The following is a 14,085-nucleotide window of genomic DNA, read 5'->3' on the forward strand; positions in this document are numbered from 1 at the left end:
TGCCAGTTAGGATCCTGGAATGGGCGTCATTACAGCATCCCGTTGCTCCCGTGTCGCTCCGCATAATCCGCGCCAACCCATAACTCTGCACTACTTAAATTACGTTGTTCTTTATCAAGGGTTTAAAGACCGCAATAATTTCACGGTTATTTATATTGCAGCCTCGATCTCTTGACGGCGTGGGAAATTCGTCTGCATGTAGATATATTTTAACTTTAGTATGTAGTAGAAATACTAGGTAATAAGTTCTGGTTTCTTAGATACGCAATGTACATATGTATAATAATGTACATACTTTATTTATATTTTTTAAATAAAATACTTAATAATAAATAAAATATGTACCCATTATAGGTACCTACTAGTTATCCAGTTATCCAGATATAAACTAAATAGTAGTTTATATCTGGATTATTTTTTAATTCTTTTAGATCGCACTGTAATTTGTCCAGGGTCGTTTATTTATTACTGTCTATGACCCACGACCTTGTCTGTTTTCTTTGAAACTTAAACGGTCCATGTCTGTTCTTCTAATCAAAGTATCAGACGTCAAATTTTCATAAAATCTGTTCAACTGTATATTTGGGAACAACAAGAAACACACTTCTTAAATAATATATTAGTATGGTTTATTCAATATCTATAGAACTTATCTGGTTATGAACTTAGGTAGAAAAAAATTACAGAGCCTAATGTGGCTCTAATGTTTATTCAAATGTATTATATTGATATGATTTATTTTCATAGAACATATATTTGGCCGTAAAAACAATTATAGAAACTAATGTGATAGTGAAGGTATTTATAAAGCAACTAAATCACTCACAAGAATGGATAATGTTGTAAATTCGTGCTAGCGGAGCCTATATATTGGAGTGGATATCTTCAACTATTCAAAATCACTTTCCACCTCCCATAAAACGAGCGATATATCTTAAGCAAGGCTTACACCTGATTTACTGTGTTTAAGGCTACTTTTTTTTTTTAAACTGAGAATCTCTTTGTTGTACCCAATCCTTTAGCGTTTGCGCCTGTGGTTTATGCTCGGTTCAGCAGAGTTTATATGGATTTACAAAGTTATGATTTTAATAGAAGTGTAATTTGAGTATCGTTATTGAAATATATACATTTTTATAAATACAATATTATTAATATAATAGAGAAGATGAAGAAACAACAAACAGAACAATATAAAACAAAAATAGAAGAACAAAACAAAATGAAGTTAAAACAAAAACAAAATAACAAAACAATGAAGATGTTGGTGGTTTTTATGATGATGGTATGAGAATGTTGATGATGGTGGTATGGATATGTTGGTGATGATGATTATGTTTGATTAGAATGAGGTTGTGAATGATGGTTGATTGATGTTTGATGATGGATGGGAGATAGAATGGTTCTGAGACCCGAACCATGCTACAGGCCATCTCATGGTCGAGCCTCGTGGGACCAAACCTCGGGCACACCTTAACGAGATATGTTTAAGGCTACTATATTGGTACTAAACTGAGCGGGTAGCGGAATAAATAGGATAAATTCTTTTAAATAACTGTTATGGCAATCAAAGAGACCATGTGGTTTAAATGGTAACCGTTACTTACATATATAAATGAATAGCATCATGGGCATTAGGTCATCATATACTACCCGTGATACCATACCATGTATTGCATTTCGAAGGACTATGATGTATGCCATAAACCCTTTGATTTCACTGCCTGATCTTACCCTACAACAAATCTTACAAAGCAACTACAATAAGTGCGACATAAGTATCCACGCAGACTATTCACTACAAAGTCCATCCTGTTAATGAATATTATTGAATTACTAGCTGTCCCGGCAAACGTTGTTTTGCCTTAAAATAAAAAAAAAAATTAGGGTTGGACTACCCCTAACATTTAGGGGAATGAAAAATAGATGTTGGCCGATTCTCAGACCTCAATACGCTCACAAAATTTCATGAGAATCGGTCAAGCCGTTTCGGAGGAGTATGGGAACGAAAACTGTGACACGAGAATTTTATATATAAGATGAAAATATAAGAATAAGAAATATCAATCTTATTATAAACATTATGTAGATTAAAAAGAAAATTACGAAATATAAGATAACATTTGTACAATACATCGAAGTTTCAATTCTCCATGTAGAAAATAATATGATAGATATACAATATTTTTTACATATCTAAATGAATCATTATCACGTAAATACACACCACCGAAATAGCGCTGATTATTTTTCGAAGTGTTTACACCTCGAAAATATTCAGCAGTGTTTTGGTTAGAACTTATAAATGTAAAATTCGCTTCAAATAAGTTAAATAGTTGTAAGTTGGACATTTCGCATTCGTAGCGTTCTCAATTTGTATAAAACGGTTGCTTTGGAATTTTAATATAGTTAAACTGCGCTACACGAGCTTGTGAATATTTTGCGATGATAATCGCCAGATGCAGTTTCAGAAGCGGATAAGTACAATATAACGTTATAGCTCTCATTTCTATTAACATATATTACTCTGTTCACAGGGCATGAAATTAATTTTGTACAGCGAAGTGCTCTTAAACAAAAACTCTTGTAATTTTCGTGAAAATTATCAAAGTTGTTTTCAAGGAGTTGTTAATTTATTGTTCAATTGTTATATAATTATACAATATTGGACAAACTTATCTTACAGCCTAAACCGTTGGTTACCTAAATAAACCGTCTCTAGATGTTTACTTGATATTTTAAACGTTTTTCTTTTAGTGTTTATATATTTGAACTGTACTATACCGTTTTATTTCCAATAGTTGCGGGTTCGTTTCCTCGCACGTTGGAAAATTACAGTATTTTAAAAATCAGTCGAGAATTTTTTGAGCAGAGAAATAGAGTGCAAAAACAAATTCTTATTATGCCCTTATCTTATCACTAGTTAGCAACCCGTCCAACCTTTAAACGAATGTAAAAAAGGTTATCTAATTTGTTTTTCTAAATACATTTCTGAACTTTACTTTCTATCTCTTTCTCTTTATAATATACGTAAAATAATTTATAATCGCTTTTTTAATTACAAACTAACTCTTAATATTAGTTTATATAAAATAAGAACACATTTTACGAATTGTACTCCTATATCCTCTTTCTATATATATTTCTATAATCTTAACCACCTTAAAATCTAGGCAGTTTTTGTCGAATTATCCCCTTTATTCTATATATATTTCTATACTGGTCTGCTCTAATCACTATGACTGATTTCCTCTTATTAATTGTTTAACCAGTTGGTTATGTATTCAATATTTTTTTCTTTTTGAGTATTTAATTGAATTAGTGCTAATCGGTGGTTTGTATTCACACACTTAAACTTAAATTGTAAGTAAGAATAAATTATTTAAAAGAGCAACACACAAGTTTCTTGCTTGTTCTTCTTGTGATGAGACAGCATTCCGAATGAGCGGTAGATTAAAAAAAAAAAATGTTATGACTATTCAAAAGTGCTTCAATGTAAGTTTATTTGAATAAATGATTTTCTATTCTATTCTATTCTATAATCTTAACCACCTTAAAATCTAGTTTTTGTCGAATTGTCCCCTTTAAATGGGGCTAATCCGTCATAGTGACAATGACAGAAAGGAGTGGGATCGAAGGGACGGGCAGGATCGGTTCGAAATGACATTATATATCTAAAACTTTTGTTTATAGGTAATTTAGAGTTTGGTTAGATTTCATTTTACAACGGTTTATATTAATACGTTTTGTTATGGTTCTTATTTAATACAAGTTTAGTGGCTCTGCTCCTCGTAAGTTTGTGAGTTTTCTATATAGATATACTCGTAAGTCTATCTTACTCTGGAATTATCATTTTTTAATTACCTTTCTAACAGTGAAAGAATTTCTCTAATCAGAGAACATAAATTGGTAACAATGTAATAAATATTTTCCACTTTTGACGCTAGATGGCGTTAATAAACATTTTATAAGGCGTTATTAATTTTTTTTGTAATTCTACATAGTCGTACTCAAATGGAATATTGGAATAGTTGTTTATTCAGTAAATAATAGAAAACAATACCTGTACCGAAGAAGAATGTAGAAATTGATGACTATTTCTATTACTATACTAAACAATAAATATGTCTAATATATATATATATATATATGTTTATAGATATTTATATAGCAAACTAGCTGTGACACAGCTATTTTGCTATATAATTATTCATGTTAAGACCTGGTTAATAATATTATTGATACATTTGAAGAGATATTTATATAAATATCTCTTCAAATGTATCAATAATGTCACAAGTACATTTAATTTAGAAGGTAGTGAATTTAAGAGTTGCACTCCAGCACCTGCGCTTTATTTACGAGCACGGCCGAGTAGCTCGACTTGAGTAATGGCTTCCTCGCGATATTCAATAGTCTACCTAGACCAGTGGTTCTCAACGTGGGGGCCTGTTAGGGAGTGGGTCGAAATAGTTTAAAAAAAAAACAATTATTTTAATGTTAAGTAGAAAAGCACGTCTTACGTGAAGATCGGGGTAGCTGACTAACTTTATTATTTGCTATATCTTAGCCGAAGTCATGAGCAATTGGAAAGGAATTTATGTATTAATACTGTCTTATTAACTCAATATATTAATACAGGTAGCTAACACCGAATTCAGAACTGTTTCAAAGAACTGTGTTTGTCAAACTGTTATAGCTCACGCTCTACAGCCCGGGCATTTCTAAAATGGACTCGATACAAGTTTAAGGGGAAAATCGATACGAGGCCCTCCGAGTCATTTAAATGCAATAAGTACTAGATTTCGGTGCCAAAATTAAAGAAAAAGAAAATTCTTAAATAAGTATATTATCTCTAAATTAAAATAATAAATTCATATAGAATAATCTTTAATCAAATTATTTGGAATATTAATTGCAGTTTTTCATGCTTTGAAAATTTACTTACTGTTTCATTACGAATAATCTAGTGGTTCCTCCCTTAAGTGAACAATTAATTTTTTTAATGTTATACCTAAATTATGTATGTGACAAGGGAGGGGTCATAAGTATTTTAGAAAGGCATGATAAGACATACCTTATGCATGATAAGGCAATAATATGGCAAGTTTCTTGTTTCATTGTGATTTCTTCCTAAAACAAGTCATTTAAGTTTTTTAAGTGAACAATTATGTTTGTTATATATTATATATGGGGGTCTAGGTCTAGGAAATCTTAGCCTTTGGCGCTAGAAAGGTTGAGAAACACTGTCCTAGACGCTCTGCCCTAACATCCGTAGATAGCGGTTTATAGCGACGTATCGATATATTTTAAACAACAATAAAGATGGGCAACAATTTGTCTATGTCGAAAATAGTTGCATTGTACGTTACTTTGCAATGAATATTTAAATTTTTCTTCAACAACATTTAAAAAAAAAGCGTTATTTAAAAAATAAATAGAATATTGTAGTAATCTGTATTTCGTATGATAAATACAAAAATCGGTAACTTTTTGAATAGAATTATCGAATATGAAATCGAATCGTGTCATTTGATTTCATATTCGATTATTCCATTTGACCTTTTCGATTCGAACATTATGTATAAATGATGTATTGTGAGATTTTTTTATTGCTTATTTTTTTATATACAATATTTTCTTATAATTATATTGTATTATTAATAAAGTAAATATCTATTAAAAAAGATTACACGATGGTACAAACCAATCTCTTACTCGGATTTTATACAGGTGTTACAAAATTCTTATTTCACGTTTTTATATTTGATGCTGTTCTGATTGTAATTAATTACATTATTATGATGACTGCACATTACAACTTTAATAGTAAAGTATATTTAATAATGTTTTACATGAGCCTAAGTTAGGGCGTTAAAATTTGCATACTGCGCAAACTTTAGACGAAATTTTGCCATTATTAAATTTACATCTGTTCTTGTGTAATATGGCATAAGGCAAAAGGCATAAGGCATAAGCAGTATACCAACATGTTTGTTGATCTAACTCAACATACTCAGCACTAATGATTTTGTGTTTAGTAAGATTCAAAGCTTAAGATTGAACGTAGTTCTCGAAAATTCTTGACCTTCTCAATAATATCTTCACACAGCACAACTTCTCCCACACTTGTCTAAGGCCCGTGTAGGTGAGTACACCTTCTTTTAAATTTATAGAAGACTAGCTACTCGCCCCGGCTTCGCCCGGATGTACATGCATTGTATATATACACCTTTCTCTAGAATCACTCTATCTATTAAATAAAAACTTCAAAATCCTAAAATTTTAAAGGTTTAAGCATACATAGGGACGGACAGACAGCGACAGTGACTTTTTTTTACTATGTCAGGACATGTCACGAAGGCTTTAAGCTATATACTCGTAACATAACGCTATGACCAACAGGAGCGGAGCTGCCATGAAAAATATTGCAAAATGTGGGGAAATGAAACGCAGACAAAGTTGCACGGGTCAACTAGTATTAGATATATATATATATGTATATATATTACATTAATTGCAACTATAACTTCCATATATATTCCATATCGCGAAATAGTAGCGGATGAAGCGAACGCCAGCAATAAAAATGAAGAGTATGTATGATTGGATCTGAGCAGAAAGTTTTCTCATTAAAACAAGTTCGGTGCTTAGTGGGGCCCGCGTTAATTACTGCATCAGAACTCTTAGCGGGGCCAATCAGCCGCCAGTTACTATACAACGGCAAACTGTATGTATATATATACTAGCTTTTGCCCGCGGCTTCGCTCGCGTTAATTTATCCCCTTAGGGGTGGAATTTATCAAAATTCTTTCATAGGAGATGCCTACGTCATAGTAGCTTTATGTATGCAAAGTCTCAGCCCGATCAGTTTAAAATTGACAAAGTTTCATACAAATTTTCATCTCCTATTTTATCCCCTTGGGGGTAGAATTAATCAAAAACCTTTCTTAGCCGATGCCTACGTCATAACATCAACCTGCATGCTAAATTTCAGCCCGATCCGTCCAGTGGTTTGGGCTGTGCGTTGATAGATCACTATGTCAGAGTCACCTTTGAGTTATATATATTTAGAAATTTGATACTTGATTGATAGGATCCCCACATATTTTACAGCATTGACCTAACATTCTATTCATATAAAAAAATGACATTGACGGCATCGGTGGTCTAGCGGTTTATCTTCGAGGGTCGCGGGTTCGATTCCTCGACGACACAAACATTTTGTATTCATGCGTACGATTTTTGTGTCTTTCTGGGTGTTTTCTATGTATTTACGAAAAGATATATATTTATGTATTTGTATCAGTTACTCAATACCCATAATACAAGCTTAATCTATCTTAACTAGACTAGATGGCGCTCTGTGAATTCTGCTAAGATTATTATTATTATTATCAAATGTATATATATATCAAATAACAAACAAGGATGGATATTTCTAAAACTGTATTTTAGACCAATAATACTTCAATATGATTAGCAACCTGTAAAATTACACCGTTACTCTTCCTAAAATAAAGAAAATAAATTAAATTATATAAGACAAATCAAAGATCAAATTATATATTACATAAATTGTATTTATAATTTAATATATTAAAAACTATAATATATTAATTAAATATCACAATAACTACAACATTCTTTATAATCTTAAAATGTAACACATAACATGAAATTTCGCAAAAACAATGTTCGGCCGCAGTAAAAACTTGACGATGAAAATTTGAGGCGGGTTAAAATAGGTACCTATTCAAATGACCTCTAGAACAATGCTGCATCTGTGCTCGCCACGGAAAAGCCCAAAGTAAACTCGACAAGCAAAAAACATACGAAATATCCACAACGGGGTGCAGACCGTGAGAAATATCCAATTTAGCCGCGTTTACCCGGTAAATTGACGCCATTTTTCATTTTGACCGCCGCCATATTGCACAGTGGCGCCACCACAGCGGTGTCCCGTAAAAAAGTTTGTAAACTATGAGCAGTAAAGGAAAAGTAGACAAAATGTTATAAAAAGTAAATGGTCGACTCTATTCTCCGTCTACACTATGTAAGTAAGAATTTTTACAGCGTTCGTTTCAATAAACTGTCCAATTGATTTAATTCAGTGTTACCAGTTAAATAATATTTATAAACTGATAAAATATCTACATATAATATATATACAATGTTACAAATTAAATTTAGTCATTCATATGCAACTGTAATTATATTAGAATATTTATATATTTATTATTAAAAACAACAATGACTTACAAAATTATACACAGGGCCGTATATAATATAATAAATTACTTATATGCTAAATTTATGACAAGCATACAAATCATATTATAACTTACTTTACTAAGTTGTAAAATTATATTACAACTTACTGTACTTACTTTTTAACTATACCAACAAATGATTTTTTGATTACCAAACAAGCAACACAATCTAGAATAACATTTGAACAATTATTAGTAATTGAGTGGGTATGCGGCAAGTTCAGTTGAGGTAAAATACTAAATAACTTAGATATATTATATAATAATTAGACTACAAATGTATCCGCGTCTAAATATTTATCGATGATAAATAAGACGACAACAAAAATAAAACATCGGAGGGCATTTATTGTGTTATAAAAAATAATTAATAAAAAAACTGGTTACGCATTACGTATTGAAACGGGTTAAGGTCACTGATTAGAATGCAATAGCATATACTGGATATCACTCTATTCTCCCTAATTTGAATTAAAAAATTAATCTACCTATATTTTTGTAAACATGTACTAGCTCTACTAAAGATATTTTGATATAAGTTTTGTACGTAGTTATACAAATATTACGGATTGAAATTAAGATGAATTTACGTACTTATTTATTTTCTAAAGATTTAAGATAAATACAATTTTTTATTACGTTATGTTCGCGTGTATATAGGCTTCATAATAATGTCACCGGTCGATCGCGTCCTCCCGCTCCCCCCGGACTCTCGTCCCCGTTGCTAGCGAAGTATTAAGCAAAGTGCTTAATGTACGCGCTATTGATATACCACAAAAACCAAATCTAAAAATGAATATATTCAAATCCGTACATCATTCAAATGGTTTCGTAATCGTTTCGCATCCACATACACTTAAGTTTAACGAATTCAATCACAAGTGAATAAGTACCAAGTAATATTGTAGGGCTGGTTGTATAAAGCCTCTTAAACGAAAAGTACACTAGAAATAAACTCGTACAGAAGCAGTATTTGAATAATCATACACGAATGAACCCAAAAACTCCAATATATTTTTTTTAATCGCGCACACTGCTCAGGTTTCTTTGAAAGAATTATGAACGCTTTCATCTCTTATAACTGCGAAACCTTTCACGGCGCGGACGTGATTCGCTGTTCAATTTTGTTTTTATTATGTATTTTGTGCGGGTAACACTGAATAAAAACTATTTATTTATACACTCGTCTGGCCACACTGACAATTATTAACATTTTATTAACGTATATCATGAAATACTGAGTTTATCTAAAAATATGATCTTTTTCAATTTATTCCATCTTTTTCAGTTTCTATTTCACAATCCATTATTTCGAATTTGTAGAGTATTCATAAAATTTATTGAATAAACATAGGTAAAACGCTGTCAAATTAGTAAATCACGGGATATTAACATTTTTTTTTATACAATACATTTCTATTAAAATCTTCCCTAAATATCGGGAATTGAATAAAAATAAAACGTGGTAAGATCCCGGCATGTACTCATTATTATTATACATATAAAACTACAATATCTAGAAAACTAAAATTTGACATTTAGATTTATTACCTATTACCGAATTTATCTATATATTGTGATATATTCTATTTTTAAAACGAATTTTATATATGTAGACTCGTTTAGGCATTTAATCGTGAAAGGCGACAGGCCTATATATATGTAGATACACTTTCGCATTTATAATATTAATATGAATTTTATAAAACAGGTTAGAAAGGACTATTAAAATGTCGTCAGTTACATCTAGTAAATATATATGTATATAGATTAAAATGAGAATTTTTAAGTAAACTTCATAAAAGAAAGTATTTCACAACAGAATAAAATTATTAAAATTTAAATAGGTACAACAACGTCTCTTCAGTCTACTAGTTGATAATAATAACAAACTTGTTTATAATCTAAATGTTTGTTTTCAATCGACTTGGCCCTTGCTCCCGATTTCGTTCCAAGGAAAAAAAAAAAGAAAAACAGTCGACAAAATATAGGCATTCAAATAGAACCTTTGTTGTTTTAAATTGAAATTGGATCAATTCAATGTGGGTAGGTATAAACGAATATTTAATATTCGAAATTCAAAATACTCTTCGCGAATAATAAAACAATACCAATCACAGAGCAATTAGGAGGGAAAATATCGTGTCAGCGCCATTTTGAGAATTGAATCCAAGATCTGAAATGGTGGTGGAAATGAAAACCTTGCAGTTTATACGTTATTTATATTTTTTACCGGATCTTAACTCGAAAAATTAAAAAATATATTTACACAATGTGCAATAAACTCAAAAGTTTAAAAAAAATAATACAAAAAAGAATCATAAACTAACAAACAATTTTTTATTATTATTTTTAAACTTTTGTGTAGCAACGAGTCCCTCTTTTTGGGTACGTCTTCCATGGTACAAATTTAATTTCTAAATTATATACACATATGATTTAAAAAGTAAATATCTTCCGATTCTTCAGTCAACCGTTGAGTGCTTGGAAGGAATTGTGGAGTGGTGTGTTGTGTTGTTTTATTTGAACATACGGTCTCGGTGGTCAGCGGTTGAGCACACCGCCTTGTTTCCTATGGTCGCGGGTTCGATTCCTCGCACGATACAGCTAGATGGCGCTTATGTAGATGGACTACATCGTTCTAAGATATTATTATTCTTATTTGAGGCAATCCTGTATGTGAAAACAAAAACCTTAAAACCAAGTTTAACATATATACCAATTAAGAACCAATTAAGCTAAAAAAATGATATATAAGTTAAAAAAAAATTAACTAATAACAATAATCGAAACTCTGCTTAGGGTTTTGATAATTTAGACCTTAAATAAGATTTTCTCGACGTTGACAAGCGACAATGACCCGCGATAAGTCAACAAATTCAAGGACGTCTGGGACACTAAAGACATTAGTGTCACATTCGATTTTGAATTTACAAGGAGACAATATAGAGCAGAATTTTTGGTGTCACTTAGAGGGCATAAAGGATCTTTTTGAGGCATCTACGAACGACTCCACTGGTAGGGCTGATCTATCGGATTCCGTATAAAGTACATATATTCAATCGTTTGCTTCCATCCAACTTTATCCCTCCGATCGATCCCCAGTCCAATTTAAACGGGGATCGAAATTATGACGGCTTGAAACGAGGTTCGAACACCTAACGGTGCTTTCAGACTTAAGTCGTATCCGTCGGGTAGAAGTTGGCCTTCAGCCATACCATAAGTTCTTTCACGGGTTTGGACTGTCATCTGCACTCGTCCCCTATCGCTTGGCCAAAGGTTTGATAAAGGTCAGTTGTGGCTAACAGCATTACAATAGTTCGAAATCAAAATCAATTTGAGCTTTTTCTCAGTCCCAAAATTATTCGAAAAACGCATGCATCTAAACCCCCTGAAAATAAGTAAACTTTAGAGAAATCTGTTAACATGATAACCTCTTCACTCATGATCCAACAGATAGAGGCGATAAATTGGAAGATAATCATCAAGTGTCATGCATTTTTTTTGACATTTAAAAGATTGACCGTTGATTTTATCTATGGAGTTTATTATTACCAAAATAAGTAAACTTTAGAACTTTTAACATGATTCGCCTCTTCACTCATGATCCAACAGATAGAGGCGATAAATTGGAAGATAATCATCAAGTGTCATGCATTTATTTTGACATTTATTGACCGTTGATTTTATCTGTGGAGTTTATTATTACCCCTCCGTCCTGTTTATATCGTGCCTCATTTATACATAAGGATATTTGAGTAGGATAACATTAGCATGGCGACGTATTTCAGCCAGGACCTTCATAAATTACGAGATAAATTTGAGTTAATTTAAATTATATTACCTTTAATATACGAACAAAATTACTTCGTAATTTAAAATGAAATTAATTCAATTTCGTTCATATGAATTACAATATCACAGATTAAATTAGAAAAGTTATATAATTAAAAAAATACTGTAGTAGTATTTTATTACACTGTTTGTCTTGGAAGTGACTAGGCATGAATATATAGATAATGACAGTTTTTTAGCGATAAATAAAACGCTAATTAAAATATTTGCATAATTTGAAAACGTCAAGAAGCTCAATGACTGGTGTGAAATGATGTAGGTGGGAAAATTATACATATATTAATCGCTAGGCGCAAAAGAAAAGTAATGCGTTGATCTCATATAGAAAAGCTTTGAATTACGGCTCAGATTTTTATAGACATATGTAACGGCAAAACTAACTTGTGTAATTTGGGAACTATTTCTGATCCAAATATATTAGACTGAGCAATTTTGCATCTTTTTATACTCAGAAATACTTTATAAGTCCTTATTTGGTGTTCTACGACAGCACTAACTAACATTATTATTGAATTTAATTAATTTATAACATTGTTATTCAGTTTAATCTTGATTACCTTTCAAAAGAACAGTACCAAAATAGTTTAAATTAAAATTGAAATCTGATTCTCTCTCCAGAGTAGAAGCCCTGAAGAATAATGGAGATGAGTTAAAAATAGTTACATTCACAAATTCTACCTCGGCCTTCCGTTAATGTGATCTCAGACGTATATATAAGTTGTAACTACCACAATAATTAACAAGGACACGTGTATGTCGGTTCGTTTCAGCAGAAACACCCACATGTGATCTTCGAGGCGAGGACCAAGGCGAACAAGGGCTGCGCCAACAAGCTCGAGTTCAGGCCCAAGAGTAGAAGAACGAAGCACGTGTCGTTCGTTGAGGAGCCGCTCGGTGATGACCCTGGGACCATGTGAGTACATTTTATTACAGTAATTATTTATTTTCTCCTTATAGACATGGACAGCAACAAATACAATGACATGTATGTTTGCATAATATAATGCAAAATTACAATAATAAACAATTGCCATGAGAATATGGTGTCTGAGATAGGTATAATCTGTAATACATATCAGCAGACCCCCAACTTAAAGTATATATGATATCGGTCAAATAAAATACGATGCTGATATTAAACCAAATAAACTTAAAACATTTAGAGGTAAACAAAAAGTAACCGTAACGTATAGGAGTGAAAGTACATACGTACTAAAAACGTAGTACGTAACATAGAGTCACGTAGTAGTGTAACGTAGAATGACAGAATAGGTGAAAGCAAAATGTTATTATATGTATGTTGCGTGAGTATGGGAGAGTTTGGATGTCAGTAATTAACGTTTTGACCCACATGATGGAAAGACGTCCTCTATAGCACATCACGGCGATACGTGATACTCTTTACTCCTCAGGTCCTCAGTCTTATTTCCTACCAAAATGTAGCTAGCAGTCTAGTGACAGAACATAAGTGAGATAGGAGTGTGTCTCTAGCGTACACGACTATGTGGGACGGCAAAATACCAATATAAATAGCTGTAATTCACGTCAGTCGTTATTTCAAAAGGGAAAGAAAGAGATAAAAGAACCGGATTCAAAGTTTTGCTATTACTTTCACCCTTTTTACGCAACCGGATCCATAATTATAATGTTTCATTACAAATTCTATTTGAACTTGTGCGAGAAAACCGAGAACAATGGGACGGGCTGGAACATGGAAGAGGTATAATTAGACATCGTTAGGGATTAAACATACCGTTTTGGTCCCATATATAATTAAGGAAGCAATACACAATGCCCGTAATAAAGATGTACGTAAAGATAAGTATTCTCATTGCAACGTTATATTTTTCAAAACGAATTTATAACATTCGTCTGTATATTGAGTAGCAATATCGAGATGCGAAATTGTGTATATTTAATTATTGATAAACTAATCAACGAAGCATTAAATCATTTAAAT

At 31.8% G+C, this 14,085-nt stretch overlaps 1 protein-coding gene across 1 annotated transcript in view; it reads left to right on the top strand.

Moving 5' to 3' along the window:
• LOC131843991 (uncharacterized) overlaps window positions 1-14,085 on the top strand; it is a 391,676-nt gene that overhangs the window by 335,460 nt on the left and 42,131 nt on the right. Inside the window, exon 10 of the mRNA XM_059192779.1 lies at window positions 12,896-13,038. Coding sequence (XP_059048762.1) covers window positions 12,896-13,038 — 143 coding nt within the window. The remainder of the gene's footprint in view (window positions 1-12,895; window positions 13,039-14,085) is intronic.

This window comes from Achroia grisella, unplaced genomic scaffold (assembly GCF_030625045.1).
Source record: "Achroia grisella isolate CSIRO2021 unplaced genomic scaffold, CSIRO_AGI_Agris_v1 utg3600, whole genome shotgun sequence".
NCBI classification, from domain to species: Eukaryota; Metazoa; Arthropoda; class Insecta; order Lepidoptera; family Pyralidae; genus Achroia; species Achroia grisella.